The 22,755-nt window shown below is 31.8% G+C and overlaps 4 protein-coding genes across 4 annotated transcripts in view; 1 reads left to right on the top strand and 3 right to left on the bottom strand.

The window, feature by feature from the left end:
• Positions 1 to 338: 338 nt before the first annotated feature.
• On the bottom strand, positions 339 to 3,753 carry senju (UDP-galactose transporter senju). Its single transcript, XM_013323604.1, has 4 exons — positions 3,505 to 3,753; positions 3,276 to 3,399; positions 2,564 to 2,747; positions 339 to 2,107 (listed from the first exon to the last, which is right to left on the bottom strand). The coding sequence occupies exons 1-4, from the start codon at positions 3,584 to 3,586 to the stop codon at positions 1,472 to 1,474; spliced, it is 1,026 nt and encodes a 341-aa protein (XP_013179058.1). The 5' UTR covers positions 3,587 to 3,753; the 3' UTR covers positions 339 to 1,471.
• Positions 3,754 to 4,070: 317 nt separating this feature from the next.
• TBC1D23 (TBC1 domain family member 23) lies at positions 4,071 to 7,911 on the top strand. The gene is made up of 2 exons (XM_013325403.1): positions 4,071 to 4,351; positions 4,547 to 7,911. Exons 1-2 carry the CDS (start codon positions 4,323 to 4,325, stop codon positions 6,552 to 6,554), a joined length of 2,037 nt encoding a protein of 678 aa, XP_013180857.1. The 5' UTR covers positions 4,071 to 4,322; the 3' UTR covers positions 6,555 to 7,911.
• Positions 7,912 to 10,278: 2,367 nt separating this feature from the next.
• Positions 10,279 to 22,755, bottom strand: part of LOC106126368 (uncharacterized) — a 59,756-nt gene continuing 47,279 nt past the window's right edge. Inside the window, exons 2-7 of the mRNA XM_013323995.1 lie at positions 20,286 to 20,494; positions 18,036 to 18,171; positions 12,722 to 12,855; positions 12,124 to 12,300; positions 10,745 to 10,961; positions 10,279 to 10,454 (exon numbers count right to left, since the gene is read on the bottom strand). Coding sequence (XP_013179449.1) covers positions 10,312 to 10,454; positions 10,745 to 10,961; positions 12,124 to 12,300; positions 12,722 to 12,855; positions 18,036 to 18,171; positions 20,286 to 20,494 — 1,016 coding nt within the window. The 3' untranslated portion in view covers positions 10,279 to 10,311. The remainder of the gene's footprint in view (positions 10,455 to 10,744; positions 10,962 to 12,123; positions 12,301 to 12,721; positions 12,856 to 18,035; positions 18,172 to 20,285; positions 20,495 to 22,755) is intronic.
• LOC106126381 (brachyurin) lies at positions 13,221 to 14,519 on the bottom strand. Its single transcript, XM_013324019.1, has one exon. It carries the CDS (start codon positions 14,497 to 14,499, stop codon positions 13,627 to 13,629), a length of 873 nt encoding a protein of 290 aa, XP_013179473.1. The 5' UTR covers positions 14,500 to 14,519; the 3' UTR covers positions 13,221 to 13,626.

Below are 22,755 nucleotides of genomic sequence, written 5' to 3'. Positions count from 1 at the left end.
AAATAAATAGTGAATATTAAAAACAAAACTTTTGTCTTTTCATTATACGTGATTACAAGAAATACTTCGATGATTAGTTAATTTATAATCATACTAATTATAAACAAAGTTACGATATACAAACATCTAAACGATTTTTAGGGGATTTATAAGTGTCAAAAAACATAAAATTGTTACATTGAATATATTATAGTACATAAAGTATGAGATAAAACAAATTAACAAAATACAACTTATGCACTAAACATATTTCTAGTTAGTATCACCCGATTATACAGACAGCCGTCCCTTTCATTATCTTTGACAAAAGAGAGATAGCAATATCGTTTTTTTTGAAATGATACAGGATATTTCCACAATGAATTTGTTTAGTTATTTTACGGTGTAAAATAGTAAGTAGTAGTTGTTCCTAGTAACAAATACCTTCATAATTACATTATGTTGTATTATTTAATATTTCTACATTGCCCCCAAAATAACGTGAGGCTTTGTTATTCGGTCGTCTAACCGCACAGGGTCATGGTTAGGGTCGACTATATTCGCCATAATAAAATTACATCGATCATTCGAATAATATGTTAATCATATTTTGACGAAACAACTATTTTTTGTGATTTCAAAACATCAATTATAACTAAATCTACATCGTTAACGACTTCAATGTCTGTATGGAAAAAAAACAGACAAAATAAGAAATTAATACCTTTATGAAAACAAAAATAAAATATCTTAACAGTCATCCATTTTCACTTGTATTTTATACTATTCAATATGGCTTTACATATTATTACTGGTTACATAATGTATTAAAGTTAATGTGACACATATTTTGGTAACTTTTTTTAATTAAGCAGTTTCCTAATATTATTTAATATGATGAGATGAAGAGTAATAAATCTACAATGTCTTTTATGTTCATATTATTACAGCTTTGGTTATTTTCGTAATACATGAGTTTCAAAAATCAATAAACTTAACTAACCTTATCATACGAACTGGATGCCTCCTTACCTTAGTTACCAAAAATATCACTCGCCTATCAGTCGAGCAATTTGACCTTTCCAAAAAATTTGCGATTAATGAATTTAAAAAGATTATCTTAAAATAATTTTAGTGTGTTTGAAAAGTTTACTGTCTGTATGTAATTGTCAAATCTTATTATCATTAACTCGCACAATTTTAAAACGGATACAAATAAAAAAAAAACATACTTCACAAAAGGTTAAATACTTTTCCTTGTAATCTTAGCAAATGTTACAGTCAAATACAGAATATCCTATCTGGTTAGTTAGCTCTGTAACTCTAAGCAACTGTGTCAACTTCATGACGTCAGTAAAAAAAATACTATAACATTGTTAAATCGCGGGAGAAAAAACAACAAAAAATACCTTTCTATGGTGCCTTGTATATGAACTTTTAATACAACTAAAAGAATTACCTGGAAAGGTCAATTGTTAGAAAAATATAATATTCAGTCAGCAACAATTTCTAAAAGGGGTTGCTTATCTTTATCATTTGAGATATTAGTATTGTTAACAGGATTTTTAAAGTACATTGCCACGGCAACACTGACCAGACATATTGATAATATTGTGAATCCCGTAATAATAATATGAAACAGAATATAACATACAACAGCTGTTATAATAAGTTCCAAAGCGCTTGCATATGTTTTTAATATGGAGTTTAAATTCTTTAAGAAAAAACTTGTTACTATCCCAACTATGGCACTGTTCACAGTAATTAAGACAACAGTTGTATCTTTTAAAGACTCCATATCACGAAAGATGTTGCCTAATTCCCCTTTGTACATTAAAATAAATAAGTTACATATAACTGAATCGAGATACATAAATACATTTTGTAAGAATATATCGACATTAGAACCTTTGGTTTTTAATAAATATTCATTGTATGTACCGGCTAAACAAGAGCAGAAATTTTGGAAATTTATAGATAAAAAGTAAATATTAAAAATTTGTAGCCATATATCACTGTCGTCATCAGATTGTACTGTTGCCGCATCGAAATTTTTGATCATACATCCCAAGGTTAATATGACTAAAGAGACCCATTGCATAGATGTTAATTTCTTGTTAAACAGGAACTGAAAAAAGATATCATAGACATTTCTATAATTCATATATGAGAAAATCATAACCTACTAGCTGACTAAAAATAGATAGATTTGACCTACTGAATATGCATATAAATTTTCATAAAAATTGGTCAAGCCATTTCGGAGGTGTATGGTAATTAACATTGTGACACAAGAATTTCATATTTAAGATTTAATTTACACACACAACCAATATTTTTTTCTATTAATTAAGTCATGTTACATTTTTATTTCCAGTTGAGTCTCATTATGTGTCCAGTTTAATCAATATTATATTTTGTATTCCACTGCTGGAGAAGGGGATTCCCAAAATAATACCAGCACTGTTAATGCAAGAAAGTATTCAATCTGTATAAATGTATTATGCTATTATTTGATTATTGTGACCGTCACCTAGGGCTGTACGCCTACTAAAATTGAATAAGTAACATATTTTTCACTCACCTGAAATAGTAATGCAGTAAGGACAACCCTAAATTGCAGAAGAATATAGTATGATGTCGGGTCATAATGAGATAAATTAATAAATGCCAAGTTGTTGTAAAAACAATACAACAAAGATGGTATAAAATAAAGCAAAAGAAGGTTGTAATTGATAACAATTGCTTTAAATATATGAGGCTTATTTCTGAAACAAAGAATAATTAATTGTAGATTCAGACAATTTCATTGGCTTGTTTGCTCATTTGCCACATTATACTACAAATATTTACAGGGTTAACTTTTAATTACCAAAAAAAATGTAGCATTATTTATAAAAAAAATCAAAAATTTAAAAAAGGAATTCTGCATTACCAGTTTCTTTTTCTAGTAATTAAAATCTTGCATGTTATTTAATCTTGTCTATATCTAAATATTAGGGTGTTATAAAAATTTGTCTCCTACCAATATAAATGTTTATAGTATAGTGATAGAACACATATAGCATTATATCCAGTTATCAATAATAATTTGACAACCAAAATGAAAAAATATGTCAACAGGAAAGATAAGCACACCCTTTATGATAATATCACCACTACTCCTGTTTCATTAAAATCCAGTTAAAGTTTGCAGTTTAAACTACAGAATTTACGATTTTTTGTATATAAACAATAATACTAATAATAAACACAAAAGGAGACATAAATAACACTTTTAAATAAAAAATACTTACTCCCTTTTTAATGTGTAAAATGTGGCTGATATTATTAACTTTAGTAATTCTGAAAGAAATACAACAAGTGTTGTGTTGTAATCGTATCCACCATTTTCAGTTTTCGAAGCAGTCACAAAAACGCCTGAAAAATGCAAAAAAAATATTTATCTAAAGTGTTTTCCTTTTGATAACTTGGTTGTGATATGTTACATTTATTTATAACAAGGGTAACTATTTGAAAACATACCTTGGAAAACGAATAAAATTATGTACAAGGAAAAAATAATAAATGCTTCTTTATTAGGGAACAGTTTATTAAATCCTTTCATTTTTGTACTGTCCTAATTTTTTAATAACTATGAAATTCCTCTGTAGCAGTCACTGCACTTATTTATCATCAATTACATCTTCTTCAAAAAGAAATGTATCGCACAATTCACTCTAAACTATAATAAAGTACACTTTTCTTGATACTGTTTGATACACTACACAAAGATTTACACAACTCAGTACTGTCAAGTGTCAAAAATATAATCAATAATTCGCTTTGCATTTCAGGAACAGTGCTGCCAGCCAAGTCCTTTTATTAATTACCACTATTTGTGCTTAACAGATTTACGAAATAAATAATAAATATAACTGGAATGTTTTCTTCGAAAAGGCACTTAAAAAAGGTACTCGAACATTACCTGTACATAAATAGTTATTTTTTCAACTGTGTTTGAGTTACCAAGAGTCACGTTACTAAAGGTTTTATTTAAAAATTGGTAGCATGTAGCATGTTCAATCTGTTATTCTGGTGTGGAAATGAAATTGGAAGTGACAGTAAGTTGACAAGTGACAATTTTGGAAAAAATCTAATAATTGTGAATTTTGTTTGCCAATACAAAAACCCAATTATTTTATTAGCATAACAAAGTCATTATAGAATCTTAGTGTAATTCGTAGGTTGAATATTAGCTACAAGATTTATGAAATGGGTAGCAGCTTATAACAAGCGACACTGAATTTTTTTCTCTGGTGTACAGAATAAGATTGGAGAGTCGATATCTTATTGTAAATACTATGGCAGGCGACGAAGATGATAACACATGGTAAATATATGTTCCAAATACGAATGTAGATACATTTAGCAATAATATCAATGTATTACTATGAAATGTGTTTATGGTATGGTCTTATCTAAGTCCAATTTGTTAATCTCTATAAAATGTCTGTGTAGAATATTAAAACACCTGATGCCCCTTATTTAGTTATACTACTGAAAATAACATTGGTTATTATTTTAGGCTTATTGAATTGGAGTCAGCATTGTTAGATGGATGTTCACCACAAGAAATCAATGTTATTACTAAAGGCAAAAAGATACCGGATAGCCTTCGTCCTGATGTTTGGCTTGTGTGTCTAAATTGTCAAGATGGTGTTAACCAATTACTTCTTTTTGATGAAATTTTTGATTTACCAAATCAAAATGAACTACGGGATGATGTTAAGAAGTTTGTTCAAAGATTGGATAATGAAGATGAAGAGAAACTAGCAGTAATATCAGACATAGAGTCTATTATAACATTTTATTGTAAATCTAAGTCAATTTCATATTCTTCAAATAATGGTTGGATTGAAATTCTGTATCCATTATTAAGTTTAAAATTACCAAGATCTGATACATACAATTTATTTGAAAAAATAATTAAACTATACATTCCAAAAGGCTGTATAACCAATGGGGTCCCATTTCATATTTTACGATTGGTTTTACAATATCATGATCCAGAACTGTGTTCCTTTTTGGATACAAAACGAATTACACCAGAACAGTATTGTTTGCCATGGCTAAGATCTCTTTTTGCTGGTACCTGTAATTTAGAGGTGGTTTTATTTATGTGGGATCTATATTTTCAACGATCAGACCCATTTTTTATCTTTTTTCTCTGCCTAATAATGATTGTAAATGCAAGAGAGCAGTTACTTCAAATGAAAACTGAGGAGAAGTCCACAATTATTAAAACTTTAGTTGGCATGCCTGGTGACTTAGAGGCCAATGATGTATCAGATTTTTGTTCTTTAGCACATTATTATTCATTGAAGACCCCACAATCATTCCGTGAAGATGTCTTAGAAGTATTATTTTCAGAGAGTGGATTAGAAATTAATTCAAAACTTTATTCTCAAGCTCTGTGTCTTCCTGTTGCTGTGCACGAACTAATTGAGAGTGCTACGGTAGATGCTGCGGATGTGGACAGTGTAAAATTTTTCTTGGTGGATTGTCGACCTGCAGAGCAGTATAATGCGGGTCACTTATCAACTGCTTTTCACCTTGACTGTAATCTGATGTTGCAAGAACCAAATGCTTTTAACACAGCTGTACAAGGCTTACTAAATGCACAACGCCATGCTTTAGCGGCTGGCTCACTTGCTGCAGGTGAACATTTATGTTTTGTTGGCTCAGGACGAACTGAAGAAGATAGTTACGCACATATGGTCGTTGCGTCATTCCTAAAGAAAAATACGAAACATGTGTCGATGCTCGATGGTGGATTTGTAGCGATTCACGACTACTTTGGCCCTCATATGACAGATTGTTTGGAAGAACATAACATTTCTACATGTCTAGTATGTGCCCCTAATAATAACAATGTTAATAATGAACAGCGCAAAGCAAAAGTCCGCGAAAATGTACCGGCTATACAACTTTTCAGTAAATTATCATCTGCAATGAAAGCAAAGAGTCAAGAGGTGAAAGGAAAATTAATCGAATATATTGTTAATCCTAACGCGAATGTCAATAATGGGGAATGGCATGTTTCTGCCAATGATCGTAAAGATCATAGGTACAGAAATGTACCTCCAGTGTTTAGTATAAATGACGAAGATGACGACTCACATTCCGATTCACGAAGAGATATTATGAGCTCGGATTCTTTGGAAGAAATAGTCGAACTGCAAACATTCCTTAAAGGACATAATGTTATAGATAACTTTCAATGTCAAGAAGTTTTACTTAACGGTTACATGTATGATTCATATTTGATCGTCACTGATACACATTTAATAATATTACGTGAAATTCCTAACAAACGTGGCTTTGCGAAAATATTATCGCGAAGGCCACTTTCTACTATTGTAAAAATAACTGCCAAGAAGAGACACCCGGAGCTAATAACGTTTAAATATGGAATTCCGAACGGTGATGACCTATTAATAAAAGATATGGATCGTTTTCTTATACCTAACGCGTCCGTAGCGACTAAAGTTGTATCTAATCAGATTGTACAACAGTTGGATAGTAAAAATTAGTAATTAGATTGTCTTTATTTGCTAAGAGACATCGAATTTTGAGTCATTACTTTTTAAATGTCGATTACATTTGTAGAATGGAACGTTATTTAGGGTTAAAATATATATGAATAGTTATTATTTTAAAAGCATTGACGACGAACTAATACATGCATAAGTGTAATGTCCATATTTAAATATTTAGTAAAATTATAAAACAGATATGAATAATATTTATATTTATCCACTGCCTTTCAAGCTACTACTTGACTATTAAAATTGACTTGGTCTAAAGCGAGAAATATAGCCCATGTTTTGCCATTTCAAACTTCACCTTATCATTTTCTTAAGACATTCATAGTAATACAAAAAAGGTGTTAATCATATAATAATAATAGTCCAATTACCGTGATGCTGGATTTTATTTTTAATGTTATTTTGCAGTAATGTTTCATTTGCGATATGCATTTATCTATAATGAATCACTACAATTAATCAACATTGCACATAGAACCTAACCTAATATGATAAGGACATCGAAATAACATTCAGTGAAGCTAAGTTTTAATACAATTGAATATGAGTTTATTCCGTTTCTGTGATTTTAATAATATACAGTCGAAAATAAGCGAGAGCCATTGTCCGACGACGTCCGACGACTTCCATAGACAAAAAAAATGTCACGATACCTTGCACTCTTTCTTATCGATTTGATTGAATAATTATTATAGTAATATTTATATGAAAATCCAACAAATTGTATGTGAAGTTTATATTAATACACCTGTGGTGTTTATTATATTTTCTTTAGAATAAGATCGCTTGTTTAACTATATTTTAGACCACACATGTGCATTTGCGAAACGCACAAATTTGTTATTTGCCGTGAATATTTTATAATATGAGTTTAACAATCAAATCAAATTAAATGTGGCATGAAGAGGCATAAATTTAACATGTACCTGCTTCCTATTTTATTTTTAATCACTAATTTTTAATAAACAACAGAAATAAATCGCTAGATTTGATCTCTGATTTTCTTACAAATTACGGTTGTTGAAAGTTTATTTTTCTTTTTAAAATCTAACAACCTTTAAATTAAGGATTATTCCATGTATTTTTCTATTAGATTGCCGTCTTATAAAGCTTTATCTATCAATTATTAGTACTTTTAATAAGTAACAACACGAATGTATGTTTTATTAGTATAGTATATGTAGATATGCACATTTTGTATTTTCAATTGTATGTCCGACCATTTTCTATAAGTTAATATAGTATTACACGTTTTTGATGAACATATTTGTTGTGATATAAACCACATACTTAAAATAGAGTTTTTATTAGAGGTATTATTGTTATAAGTTCTTATAACTACTGCTGTTATATTTATTTTATTCCAATAAAGTTATGTGATAAAGTAATCGTTGTATTTTGTTTTCCACCCTCCCTTGGTATCGTTTCACATATCGGGTCTTATTTTCGTGCTAGTTTGTGCGCAATACGCAATTTTAGATGTATGCAATTGTAGATGTTGGGCATAGCGGAATATTTGCAGCGCGTCGATGATGTTGGACCGCCAAAATATTTGAAAAGAACTATACTTAGTCGATTGATAGATTTGGTCGTCTTATATTTAGTGAACAACGCCCGCGACCTTCAGATGTTGGTAAGTTAAAGGAGTTTCCTCTGTGTAAACATTTGTAAAGAAACCTATTTTCCTTCTGTTTTAAACAACAAAAAGCAAGTAATTTCGGTATACAGTGGTTCAAGAGTAGAGTCTTGGGGAAGGGAATAAAAAAAAACAATTTCTTGAAGTATTGAAATATTTTATTACCCAGAAATCTAAGAGGCTTAAAAACTATAAGATCGTAAAGATTAAGAAAACATTTTCATACCATTATTGGAAAGAGTTATCTGGTACAGTATGTCTATACATATTCAGTAATTTTTTTAAAGCAATTAGGATACAAGTGTAGTTTCAAAAAATGTTTTATTTCGATTAGGACCTGTATATTTAAGATAGTATATTTTTCTAATAATTTATTGTATAAAATACCGTAGTCTTAACAGAAATAATAAAAAAAATGCCATAACAGTTATGTGCAATTTTATTACAATTAAATCAATTTGTCATAATGCAAAATATTCGCTTGGCGATAACAGATTGTGCTCATAAAATAAAAATAATACATTCGCTAAAAGAGCTCCGTGTCCAAGGTAAAGTTAAAACAGAATTGCCACAGACTAAAATATGATTTTCTTTTTTGTACTTAAGATATAAGGTCTACAGATGGAGCCACTTGCCATGCTTACAATAAATGGCTTGTAATCGCTTCATTCGCGAGTTTTCACTGCCAAGACACATACCAAAACATGTTGCCATATATTGACTTTGAAAAGCAATACAACATATTTTATACAAGTATTTAAGTAGAAACTCACATTTAAGCTTACAGGGACTAAAATTATAATTGGTGATATATTTCAACCCACAAAAAAAGGCTTTTTATTTATTACTAGCTGTCGCCCGCGATTCCGTTCGCATGGAATTAAAAAAAAATAGTAGTCGATTCTCAGATCTATTGAATATGCAATACATAAAATTTCATAAAAATCGGTCAAGCCGTTTCGGAGGATTATGGTTACTAACGTTGTGACATGAGAATTTTATATGAGAGATATTTCCTGTATTTATTATGGTTAAGGAATATTTTTTTAATTAATTTAGATATGAGTACACTGAATGAGTTTGATAGTAAAATTTTCATGTACAAAACACAATATGCTTAAGATTGAAAACGAAAGAAGAAACAATACACAACACCTCTTATAATAAACATTTACATCCCCTTAATATTATTTGATCCCAATTAACAAAGAGTTAGGTAAGTCCAGATTGGTTTTTACATTGTTTATCACACGGGATCTTTCACGTCTTCAATTGGTTAATTTTATTACGTTTTATACTATAGATATGTTGATTTTTACATCTTATATTAAAGGAATTGTTCCAGGCAACATTGATATGTTTAAGTTTTGGCGATTTCGATAAAATCTAGGCACAACAATGTTTAATGTCGTCACAATATAATATTTTGACAGTTAACAGTGTGTTTTTACTGCCGAATCACTCGAACAAATGTTTTTCTACCATTGTAAGTGAACTCACTATAAGAAACAATATCCGAATGACCTTGACCTAAGGTCATATTGTAAATGAACGAAAATAAAAAATACCAATTTTCGGTTTTTCCGATTATTCCGTTAAAAATTACTCTTAATAATTGGTTAATTACAATTTAATTGTCAATGTTCAGATCAGAATTATATATTACATTGTGACGACTTTAAGAAGCCGCTAAATTTAACTTAACCTAATAATTATATTAATAATTACATATGATTTAATTTCTTAATATTAAATGAACGTTTTATTTTACATCATACGATAAAAACTACAGATAAAGTATATGTAGTCTTAACATCCAGTATAAAAGGAAAATTATCAAAGACTGTTAAAAACAAAATTTAACAAAACAACCACAACGTTATAAGTTTTATAAAATTATTTCTTATGATATTAATTAACGGCTAGTATCAAATATCAAAACGAGAAGGAAGTGCGTAAACAATCTAATTAATAAAGTACAAATAACAAGGTATTTTTGGCAAGCTATTTGAAATTAAACCTTCAGCAGTATTATATTAAAATGATATTTATATTTTTATCACAGCCCAATAATTAATTTGATTTAAAATATGTATAAAATAGCTGTCAAACAATTCTTTTGAGGTTTAAAAAAGGTATTGTAAAAATTAAGTGTGAAATAGACAGACTACTGGCTTTTGATATGCTGGATCCTGCTTTTGTCGTGTCATTAGATTCTTGAGAGTATGTCGACGGTTTTATTAAATCCACTGAAAAAAAAACATAAGGTTAAGGTTTTCCACAATTTCTGCCACATAGTTAAAAAGTATATTTAAAACTTGACACAAACAAAGTAATAGAATGTACGTCAGAAAATTTCAGAAAAGAAAATGATAACGAAGAAGTAAATTAGAATAAAAGATCTCTTTATTCCAGATAATGGTAATTTGCTATTCAATGTTTGCCCGCCAACTAGACCTCTACTGTATTAAAAAAAATATTTTCATTTATTCTTTTTTATGCGAGTCTACCATTACTTTTAGTCTATTATTCTACTCACCGATAACTGTATCATTTCTAACGTCCGCGAATTTGTCATCAATACTTCTGAACTCGGGAATGGTGCTTACGCAGGTCACCTCCAGTCTCCCCGTAGCTAGCAGTTGTATTTCAGAAACCGATACGTAAAGATCCCGGCCACGACTCGGTCTTCGACCCCTATGTCGACTGTTCGTCCGATTCGCGTTTGTTTCTTCGAGATTATTCACTAATTCAATCTGTAAAGTAAAACGCTCAGTTAATAAAATATATATTATTTTATTATTTATTTTGGTGATACATAATTGATGATGTGTATCATAATTAGCGGTCGCCCGCGACTCCGTCTGCGCAGAATAAATAAAACATAATTAGTACCCTATGTGTTCTACCAGAATATGTTCTATATCTATGCTTAATTTCAGTGAGATCTGTTCAGCTGCTCCGGAGATACCTTGTCAGAAACCATCCATCTGAACATTCGCATTTATAACATTAGTAAGAGTTTAATAGAGTTGTTCTGCATTGTACATTTCTCATTATAAATCGATAGCTGTAGCTAAGGCTCTCCCTTGTTACTTATAAATATGCAATTAGTAACCAATAAACGACTATATTGCTGCAGTTCTTATAATTGAAATCTTATAAAACCAATGGTATATAGATGCTTGCACGTACAAGCGAATGTATTGTATTATTTAAAATTTTATTACATTTTTAAAATTCTTTGGAGCGTACTGGCAAGCGAAGTACTGCTGAGGTCAGATGGCTGGGGAATTGTAAAGATAGGATCGCTGGGTACTCGTAATCTTGTGCGAGACGTATCGCTCTGTCTTTGGATAGCATTTGAATAAAACGACCCTTTAGAGAATACATCTTGTATTGGTGGCTCACATGAATTTAAGATTTACAGTTGAATAAAATATTTTGTTTTTTATACGTGATTTTTTATATAAGTCGTTACGACCAACGTTAGATTACTCGATATAAAGATAGGGAAATTTATTTCTATTGCAATAATTTGTTAAAATAATATGACATTTCTTCGTAAACAGTCGCAACGTGTTTTGAAATTATTTTTCCTTTGGCAATCTAAGTAAATTATTATAACCTCGATTTATTAAATAATGGGTGTGATATGTTATTGCAAAAATGACAATTTATAGATAAATTGTACCTTAAATTGCACTTAACTTATCTATCATTATATGAGGCTGCACCCACATAACATGGATTGCAACATTTTATTTAAATTGAATTGATAAATAAAACACCGTTCGGAAATTAAGTAAAGAAATCTAAAAAAGACATATTTCAATCGAATTAAAACATTTGCTTTCATAAAGTTTATTAAAACCTGAGTAAATTAATAAATGTGTAATGACGTCACAGTATTCTCACCTGATTTTCCTTTATATTACAACCAGGAGCTTTTGTAGCGACGTGGGAGATGTGTGTAAGCGCCAGCACCGGCGGTGGTGCGCTGCCACTTTCGTATTCAAACGGCTTCTGCAATCCTCTGCGTCTCTCGTTCAATGGTACACGGTACTTATGGGAATGGACCACAAGTTCATCCATCTGTAATAATGAAATATTTATATCAAAAGGTGGCATCTAGATAGAACGAACAAATTAAGATATGTGATCTTAGTTAATTTTTCCTTCCAAACTTTATTGCGTGGTTGGAAATCCGCACGATTTTACGCATCGTTGGAACTAAAAGTGATCCAGTGTCAAAGCGAACCAGAGAGGCAAGACAAAGTGCATTTTCTCTGAAGCGATTCCATAACTTCAAATATGCATAGAAGTGACGCACGACAATCACGTGACTTATCAAAAGTTATTGACAGTTCTATAAAATTTTGGAGTTCGTTATGGCATCGCTTCGAAGCGAATGCACTTTGTCTAGCCCTGCAGCAGATTGCGCGTTTTGTTTTCTCCATCCTGTTTCGTAAACAATTCATTTAAAAGTTTGAATCTTATAATAATAACCTCTTACCTTTCTACCGTTAATGAACCAGGTAATATGGGGCGCGGGGAGCGCGGGCGCGGTGGTACAGTTCGCTCGGAGAGTCTCACCGAAGCTGATATATCGTGTGGGGAAGTCGATCCGCGGGTGATGCTTTTGTGGATCTAACAAAGATGAAAAATAGTTAATTTAGATAAACCAAAAATATGTAAAATTTATTCGAAAAACTAATTTACCGTGGGTTTCTGAGCCCGAAATCGTTTATATTATATTGTTATCTATGTTTCGTCAAATATATTGACAGGTACCGCGACATGTTTTATACAGATATTTTGACCTCCGAAACCAGGGTGTAAAAATTCTTATTTGACTGAGGTTTGAAAGGAGATGGATATTTGTAATGGTTACGTAAATGTTGTTTAAAATACTTATGTATGCTAATTGTTATACATATTATATTCAGAAGAAACAACTTATACTTAAAATAATCATTTATTATAATATTATTTAAATGTAACATATTTTATTATTTTAGACATTGCATTACTAAGTCTAATTAGCGTTCACTTGTTATCTCCTTCTCGAGATGTAAGAACTTGCGAAATGTTTCCATAGCCTAGGATTTATGTTTCCTTGACTTGTGATTTATCTCTCCCTATCTGCTACAAAACTGTTTGGGAAATGTTTTTCTGTCATTGAGATTCAGGACGATACACGTAACGCTTTTTGCCGGTAATAAATAACAAAATTTAGTGCTGTATTCGTGGAAATAAAAGGATTGCTTTGTTTGATTTTAATTATTTATTTACGTGTTACATTGCATAATGCGGTGGGAGTTTTGCAGTCATATTCATTTCTGTTGTCGACATGCCTTAATTTTCGGTTTAGCATCGTTTTGTTTGCACATTTTGTTTGTTTACTATCACATTTAATTATTACATGTGTCTGTGTATCCAATCAATGTACGAAGTCACTCTCGCGAAAGCCGAAGGGAATCCTAATTCGCAACCGTCTTGTGCCACAAAGGAACTAACACCGATAAGTATATCTTGACCCTGAACCGAGTACGTCAAAGGTCCACCGGAGTCACCCTGACAGATTCCTACTCCGCCGGCGCCATTCGTGCAAATATTTGAATCTAAGATGGCATTTCCATATATCCGTCTGCACTGTTGCGTCGATATCGCTTGAAGGAAGATATTCCTCACCATAGTGTTAGTGGTGGGAGTGCTCAGATCAGAGTATCTTCCGTATCCTGCAGTTTTGAGCCAACGTCCTGTGAAATCCATGTTAAGCAAAGGCCCATGTGGCAATGTTATCGGTCTAATCGCGTCCGAGAAACTGACGCGCATTGGTAGATATAATATAGCAATATCATTGTTGAGAGTTCTTGGATTATATTGTGGATGGACAGCGATCGTAAAGGTCGGGATTCTGACTCCACCGTGGAACAGGAATGGAGAACCGAGGACAACGGTGAAACGCCAAGCGGTGAACCGGCCGTCGTTCCAGCAATGAGCGGCAGTCAGGACTCTTGTAGATGAGAGAAGAGATCCTCCGCAGGCAGCCGGAGAAGGAAGACCTATGACGTCTACCAGCAGACCTGCTAAGTAAGGGTGAGATCTTACTGGCGCGATAGCTCCTCCGACGATGCGCGACAATGGACCAATTAAATGTTCGAAATGTTTTATTCTGCGCGCATCCTCCATTCCAGATTCTAGACTCCATTTAGAAACGTTTTCTTGCCATGTCGCTAGCGACCACGCCACATTAACTAAGAGACACGCCAACAACAGAATTGATTTCATTTTGAATGTATATTGTGATGTTATGATTTAAGTTTCGTTTTATATATTATACTTTAATTAGTTTTATCTGTAATCGTGACACCGGGCTCGTGGATTTATTTGATAAATTATTTTATTACCCTTAATTAAAAGGGATTACTTTTAAGTACATATGAAGAACAAAACCTTTACAATAAATATTTATGTTTTCTACATTGTATTATAATTTACTACTACATACTACACTTATTTAGAAGATTTTAAAAGATTCCAGCTTATAAAATAATACAATTTTTGAAATCTATAAAGAGTTGGCCGTAGTTATTTAGTTTCTTAAATATAATTGCTAACTACACAAATAAAAAAAAATGGATTACTTGCTAAAGTTGATATATTTTAAAAGCTAAACCGCCACTTCTCTATCGATTAAAAATAGGCAACGGATCAAATGCAGATGGCTTAGTGCAACGGTCGCTTCGCTATTTTGGCGAATTCAAGTGGTCACTAACTTGTTTGCCACCTTTTGCTATAAAAATAAATAAATAATATGTATATTAAACTGAGACAGAAATTTGTTGTTAAAAATAAAGTAAATTTATTGCTTGACTGTACTTATCAAAGTATTATTTATGGCCCGGCTTAAGAAAAATGTTGTAATTACAGGTTCGTAATAATTATCCCGATTTATCTTGCAGATTGACAAACTTTATAATAACATTATCTTTTTTGGATTTTTCAGAATTGCGTAGACAAATAATTACATTTGTTTCCTTATATCTTTTTTTTTATCAATTATCGGACAATCAACTATAAGTAACCGATTACTAATAACAACAAAACTTTTTACTAATAACAGATTACAGGACCACAGTTTTTTTTTTTTAACTAAAAGACCATAAGTTGACTAAAACACTCAATTGTTTAATAAAAATTCCGGTTCGAGTTGATTCGGAGTCTTTGGTGTACATTTGCACAAATTTTATTTACGACTAGCTGTCGCCCGCGACTCCGTCCGCGCAGAATTAAAAAAACACATAGTAGCCTATTTGTTCTTTCAGATTATGTTCTACGTCTATTTCAGCCGGATCCGTTCAGTCGTTCTGGAGATATCTTCAAACAAACACCCATCTAACCATCCATCTAAACATTCGCATTTATAATAACTAATACAGGTAAGTTGAAAAGTGTAAGTTAAAATAACAGTGGTAGAGCCCGCTTTAACATCTTCGCACGAATTGTCCCGGCTCGCCCGGTGAAATATCACGACCACACAGAATACAGGCGTCAAGTGGAAGCAATTCCGCGTTTCGTCTGATGCGTCCCGGAGGCCTAATTTAGTCCTCTTACCCTTCCCACCCTTTTTCTTATAAGAAAAGGATGGGAAGTGGAAGTGGACTTTCCGGATGAGAGGATGCATGGAAAGAGAAAATACTTTCTTTCTGTGCATCCTCTCTTCTATCGATTAAAGGTAGGCAACGCATATGCAGTTGCGTATGTCCATGGGTAATGGTCACTTCGCTATTTCAGCGATTCCAGTTGGCTGCTCGCTCGTTTGCCACCTTATAATATAAAAAAATGCTTTCAATTTTCTTTCCATTTACGTGAGCATGTGTTTTCAAATTTACCAGTAAACGATGTGAAATTGCATTTAAACCGGTGCACTCTTACGATATCGTCTCACGCTCTTTAAAACTCTTTCGAGCGTGTAAGCTGCTCACAGACGGACAATTTAATTCAACTTTACCGTTTTGTTTAACAGATACGGCTTTTAGATAACTCTATGTGTTTATTTATACTAAACCAGCTGTCGTCAGCGACTCCATCCACGCTTGTTAAAAAAAAAGTAGCCTATCTGTTCTTCCAGACTATGTTCTACATTTATGCCAAATTTTAGCAAGATCCATGCATCCGTTCAGAAAATAGCTTTTAACAAACATTCATCTAAACATTCGCATTTATAATATTAGTAAAATGTAAACATTTATAATAAACAAGTATTTATAGAAAACAGATAAATAAACATTTTTATTAATCTATAATGAATTAAGTCTTCATTTATTATTTGTCCTCTGATAAAAATGTCTGAGACCGTGTTTACTAAATATGTTGCGTTAGTTTATAAATCATGAAAAAAAAATCTAAATCCAAAAAGCTTTCATTCCGTAGGTCTCAGCTGATGTCAGTTAAGGGTATATTAAAAATATTAACCAAATTAGAATCGTATCTGAATGGAGGAAAGTCGAAAATGCAATAAATAAATGTTTGAAATATTTAAAGTTATTTGAGATTCATATCACGACGGGCTCGCTTCGTGCATTGAAATCATATGCTAATGATTGTGTTTTGAAAGTTGGGGGATGTTCATATTTCGTTAAAATATTCGTATATTCATAGATGAGAGTGTATGTTATTTATAACCAGTTAACGAACAGTTTAGTCGTTAATCAAAAAAAAGTTTTTAGTTTAATTAATTCTGACACTCTGAATATGTTTCATGTTCATAATTTACGCAATATACATTCCTTAATCAAGTAGTATTACATGTTGTAGTTAACCTTATTCGTTAATTAGTTGCTATTTTATGTATGTATTATTGTTTTCTGTTGAGATTCGAATTATAAAATTGCGAGGTTAAAGTCAGGTTATACGTATTTTGCTAAGCGTAACCAATAATGACGTAACTATTATCGTATGAAGAGGGATAAAAGGATCAAAAATAAATATTTTTAATCGCTGAAGGGTACAAATAGATTTGATATGAAAACTTGGGTTTTAATCTTTGGACGTATAAAATCTAGCAGACAAATGATGGTTAACAGTTGGTTGAAAAAGGGGTATTTCTCATAATCTAGTGCTGTATGTCGGTTTATTTAATTTCAGCATGTAATGTAAACTAATCTCAACGCGCAGGTGTAACTTCATTGTTTTGTAAAATCGACACAATAAAGATAATAAGTTGTCTTTAACTAATTATTTAAACTTTCGTGATACATTATAATAAACTTATATAAACTAAACACTCACTATATTCGTCTGGTGGCGGTACCGGACGAATATACGTTTACGTGTTTAGCCAATTTATATAAGTTTATTTAACTATTATCTTGTTTTAATAAAATGTACGAATTAAAACTTTACATTTTAAATCGCTGTCAAAAATATGAAAACAATCATCAGAATTAAGCCTCTTCGATTGATTTAATTCTAAAGTTCCTGATAGAATCTAACCTATTTTACAAGATTATTGTTATCTGTATTAATAGTTATAAATTGTAAATGTTTGCGTTGTTTGTAGAAAAATAAATGACGTCACATTATTTGTCCAATATCATACGAACACTAATGAGTCAGTCGACAATCAACTCGATATCCAACAAGCTAATTGTTGTTGGCATTTTGCATAAAGCTGTCGCGTCGCATCTTTTTAAATGAAACGAAGTGTTTACGTTTCATTGTTTAAGTAAGACACAAGTTTGCTACAATGTGCAAATTCTTTTCTAATAAATAACGTAAATAACTTCATTTTTAAACATATTCCTAGTATAGGTAATACTTACGGAATACTGTAAGTTGCTTAGCAGTGGACTCTTTGGTATAAATGGGCGTATCCATTGACACTTCACAGGAATAACTGCCGCTAGCCGCAAAGTCTAAGTTCTGTAGGATTATTGAGTTATCCGTCGCCAATGCTATCTGCAAGAAAAAATAGGATAAAATGTATTCTGTTGTCAACATATGAGAATAAAATTTCGCTTTGACTTATAACTATATTGGTTGGTCGCGTCTTCGCCACGGAATTTAAAAAAAAGACGTTATTTTAACAGACATTAAATACCTTCCAGCAAAAGTTCTCTCACAATCAATGCAATTGTTTTCAGTTTACCCGGAACAAACGCGAACTTGAGGACACACAGCAGAGTGACAGACAAAGATTGGTTTTTCCTTATAAGTAGTAGGAAAAACATCATGGGTATAAAATATGACATTTTTATGATATTACATACAGACACTCTTATTCTTTTAATTAGCCAGATTAAGAGATTTATCTAAGGTACTCTTAAAATGTCTGGTGCTTTAAATGACGTAACGAATTTAATAAAATTTAAAATTCAAAGATGGATGAGAAAACCTAAAATGAAGAAATTAGGGGTTCAAAATGAGTAATGTATGACTTTAGCTCATTCTGAAGCCGCGAGGTTATTATGGAAGCTGAAAGCTTATATACGTGAGTGTTATCTTCAATACGTGACTCAGAATTCCAGCACTTTAAGAACAATTCGTTGTGAATTTAAATTTTATAAGGAGTATAAATGTAGATGAAATGATGGCTTGATATTACATTTTACATATAAATAAAATTACCACCTACCTTCTAACTTTATATTAGTATAAAAATATATAATATATTACTATACCTTCCGGTAACTAATACGTGACTTCAAAAAATTGTTTATGATGTAAAGGAAGAAAAAAATTCTATACATAAATAATATTTTACTATAGAAAAATAGGCAAATAGAGTTATCCATAAAAAAATAAAAGTACAACCTAGCCTAACGAGAAATGGAATTTTTAATAACACGCGTATACATTACTGTTTCATAGAGACTGGCCACGCAATACGGTCTAATTGTGTTTGTAGGTAACAATAATATAAATTGGCACGTAGCGAATTGTTCCTACCTACTACTACTACTCTGTGACCCGGCTCTGGGGTCGACCTGTTACGCCCTCCTGCAGTTAAATGAGCTATGTGCATGCAACGGAACGTACTAGCGAATTAATTTTACTGCAACTTTGCATTTCTGTTTTGCCAGGCGCCTAAACATTCATAAATGACACCGATATTTCAACCATTTACTAACGTTTGAAAGAGAAATATTTGATAATCTTTGGATGGTAAGTCCCAAATAGTCAGATTACAAGACTTCAAATCAACAATCACTTAAAATTTTTGTTCTCTGATTCACTCCTACCAAAGGATAGCTGCAAGTTCATAGCGGGCAGTATGTTATGAGTACAGTTCCAAATGTAAGCAAATTAGGTAATATTTAAATTGGAAAAGGCTACAATAATTCTAACACATCCATCTAGCTGAATATTGTAAAATCATGTTTAGTAAAACATATGATGTTTTCCTAAAAAAATGTAAGTTCAAAACGATGCATATCCACTGAACTATCATGAGTAAAGTTGTTTTGAAATTAAATATTTAGTAAAGCTTTTACAGCGCATTTTCCGTTGTAAATAGCTTGGTTATCCTACACGTAACTTCGACCCGGAAAATTAACTCGGCTCGGCTATTACACGGCTGGCATCCGTGTTTGTTGCCTTTTAAGGTGTTTGTATATCAAGTGAATTTGCGAAATTTCCTCTACTCTTAAGCTGAGCGACGATTACGACGTGTTTTTGTTGACACGCACAAAGGGGTATATTTACCCCTGTATTCTGTGTTTACACAATATAGCGTCTTAATGATCACGATTTTATTAATTTAGTTAATTTATGGAACTGACTTACTAAATATCTTTTCCTTTTGTTGTGATTGTTGGCCAACTAACTGAAATTGCGAGTGCCCACCAACTATTCCAGTTCGCTCAAAATAGAAAAGTATACTAAACTGACTTCTGTTTGACCTGACCTTTGATAATTTGCAGAGACACTTCAAGAAGAAGACTGACTAAAATGAAAATACTATTTTTTAGTGAAGAAGCCTGACAACGTAATCTGTGGAGCCCTTACAGTTTAAGTAATAATTAAAAAAAATATATAGCAATAAAATAATTGTTATCAGTACATGCACTTACATTCAGTACAGCTCCTGGGGTTGTGAAATTCCTATACGGCGGTTTCCTGTCTTTAATGTACTGGAATATTTTGGTGCCGTGCCTGAGGAAGACGACTTTGTCAAGGAGGTGCGGCGGCACGTCATGCACGCACCGCAAGCGAACCGCGCCGCCCCTTGTCGCCCACCGTTCCATCTGCAGCTCCACGCGGACCTCTGTGTGACCACGACCTGGAACCAGCGTCACAATATTAAACGCAACGAAGATGATTAATGATGGAAGATCATCAATAGCTGTAAACGACCTTGATTTGATGATGATGTGGTTGAATGACCAGCGACAGTGTTTATCTGACTATGAGATTAAATATATTCTAAGGTTTAGAGTAGGTAACCCTTTAATATCTTTCTAGTAATATCTTTTTTTAATTTCGATACTTAATATCAATATAACCATGACATACTGGTAGCACAGTAGCAACACCAGCAGCAGCAACAGGATTGATTAACCAAGCATTGAGCTTTTTTTAGCTTGCATTAACACGCACATTTGACAGAATTATAATAGAACATAAAATACATTAAACATTTGTACTGTTGCATTGATTTATTTCGTTGTTTATTGTTTAAGTCGGTGCAAGCCTGTAACTTCTCGACTCGTGGCGTAATTTTCTATGTGCCAGTTGGTAAACAACATAAAGAAAATTACTATGGGAAATAATTTCAGCGGTATCATGTTCGCTTTAACAAAGCTTTGTTTTAGATATGTATATTGTGTTGTGTGCATTACGCGCATATTGGTTGATTAGAAATATATTGTTTGGTTATTATTCAAAAGATCTATATATCGCATAAATAAAATCGAGATTTTTTGAACACATTTTCGTCATCAACATCGTGCGAAGCGCTGCGCAATTCACAATTTTTTGTTCAATGTTACAATATTAAAAAAAATTAAGTAGGTATTTAATACAAAAGTAATATATGTTTTTTACATGTGTAACGCCACTGAAATTTGTTTTCTGTGACGTCACAATTTATTGCAGAGTTTTTTTTTTAAGTTCTTTCATTTCTTTGTTCTTTATATTGCAGTGTCTATATGGTTACTACGGAGTTTATATCTAATTCTTTATTGATAAAGTTGGATTGAAAGTTATAAAATATGCACCTGTCTGTGTGCATTGGGTTACAATTTTAAATTCATGAGAAATGCACGTTGGAACAGCAAAGGTCCCATTGCATTGTTATAAATGTAATTTTTTTTGTTATATTCTAGCAAATATTGTTATCTCTCACTTTTCTTTGGAGAATCCAGAGGCAACAATATATACTCGTACAGTTGTTTCATCAGTGGAAAACTGCGGTACAATTAAAAATTTATATTATACTTGGACTAAAGTATTATAAAATGTTATTAATTCATTGATTTAAAGTTTTACAAGCTTATATACGCAATTTAAATTTGCATCTGTATTAAAACTAAAACCAAAAAAAGTTTTTATTTTATCTTGAATAATCATTTTTCTCGCTATGCATCCACTTTAGTAAGCCAATGGTTACTCCTATGAACCCCTAGGAATATATTAGTCTACACTTTGTCGAATTTATGAATTAAAACATAGAAGCTTCTTTATTTGATCGCTGGTATAGAATCCAAACAGAGCGAAGGTCGTACATAATTTACAATCCCCTATCCGGCCACGTACAAAGCGTTCCGCTTTGCCGCCCCACATCCCCGCATCACTGCTGTACCTGAGCAAAGATATCTACACATTCGTGTTATATTTCATCTGCATAAAACAATATCTGTCTTTGGTTATGTTGTTTGTGTACTATTAACGCTTTCAGTGCGCTTCATTTGCATTATTTATTATTACAATCCTTTGCACATTTAAACTTAAGATGGGAGATTTACGTTTTCATTCGTTAATTTCTCGTACAGCTTTGTTATCTTTACGATATAGTTTTCCATAATTTGAAGTATAATATTATTGGTCTTTATTATTCAGGTATCAACGACTGCGTCTTAACATATCATAATTCAATATCTTGAATCTAATCTAACGAGGAACTGTTTCAAATTATTTTTAGCTAAAACCACTAATTAAAGTACTTACATAACTTTCGAAACAGTAAATTTTACAGGTCATTACTGATATTGCTAATGTAAAAACATCAAAATTAAACGTTTCCTTATCTTTGTTACATGATTTTAGCTACAATTCAAAGTTTAAGAGGCTTATAAAGAAAATAATAAAACGTTATGATGCCGGTTGCGACTCACAATGAGTTAATTTCGTGTCACACAGCCGTTCTCGTTACAATAATAACTACGACAGGCTACTATTATAAAATTATTTAATTAGCATTTGGTACTAATATAATTATACGTTCCAGATTATATAAGGGATTTTTTTTAAATTATGTATTTCTTTATATTTAACATAACGATTACATTAGTGTAAAAACTCGTAGAGTAAGCAGAGATTTTG

This window comes from Papilio xuthus, unplaced genomic scaffold (assembly GCF_000836235.2).
Source record: "Papilio xuthus unplaced genomic scaffold, Pxut_1.1 DF828952.1, whole genome shotgun sequence".
In the NCBI taxonomy this organism is placed as follows: Eukaryota; Metazoa; Arthropoda; class Insecta; order Lepidoptera; family Papilionidae; genus Papilio; species Papilio xuthus.
Note: the sequence above shows the minus strand (reverse complement) of the source record. Positions and strands in the feature narration are given on the sequence as shown.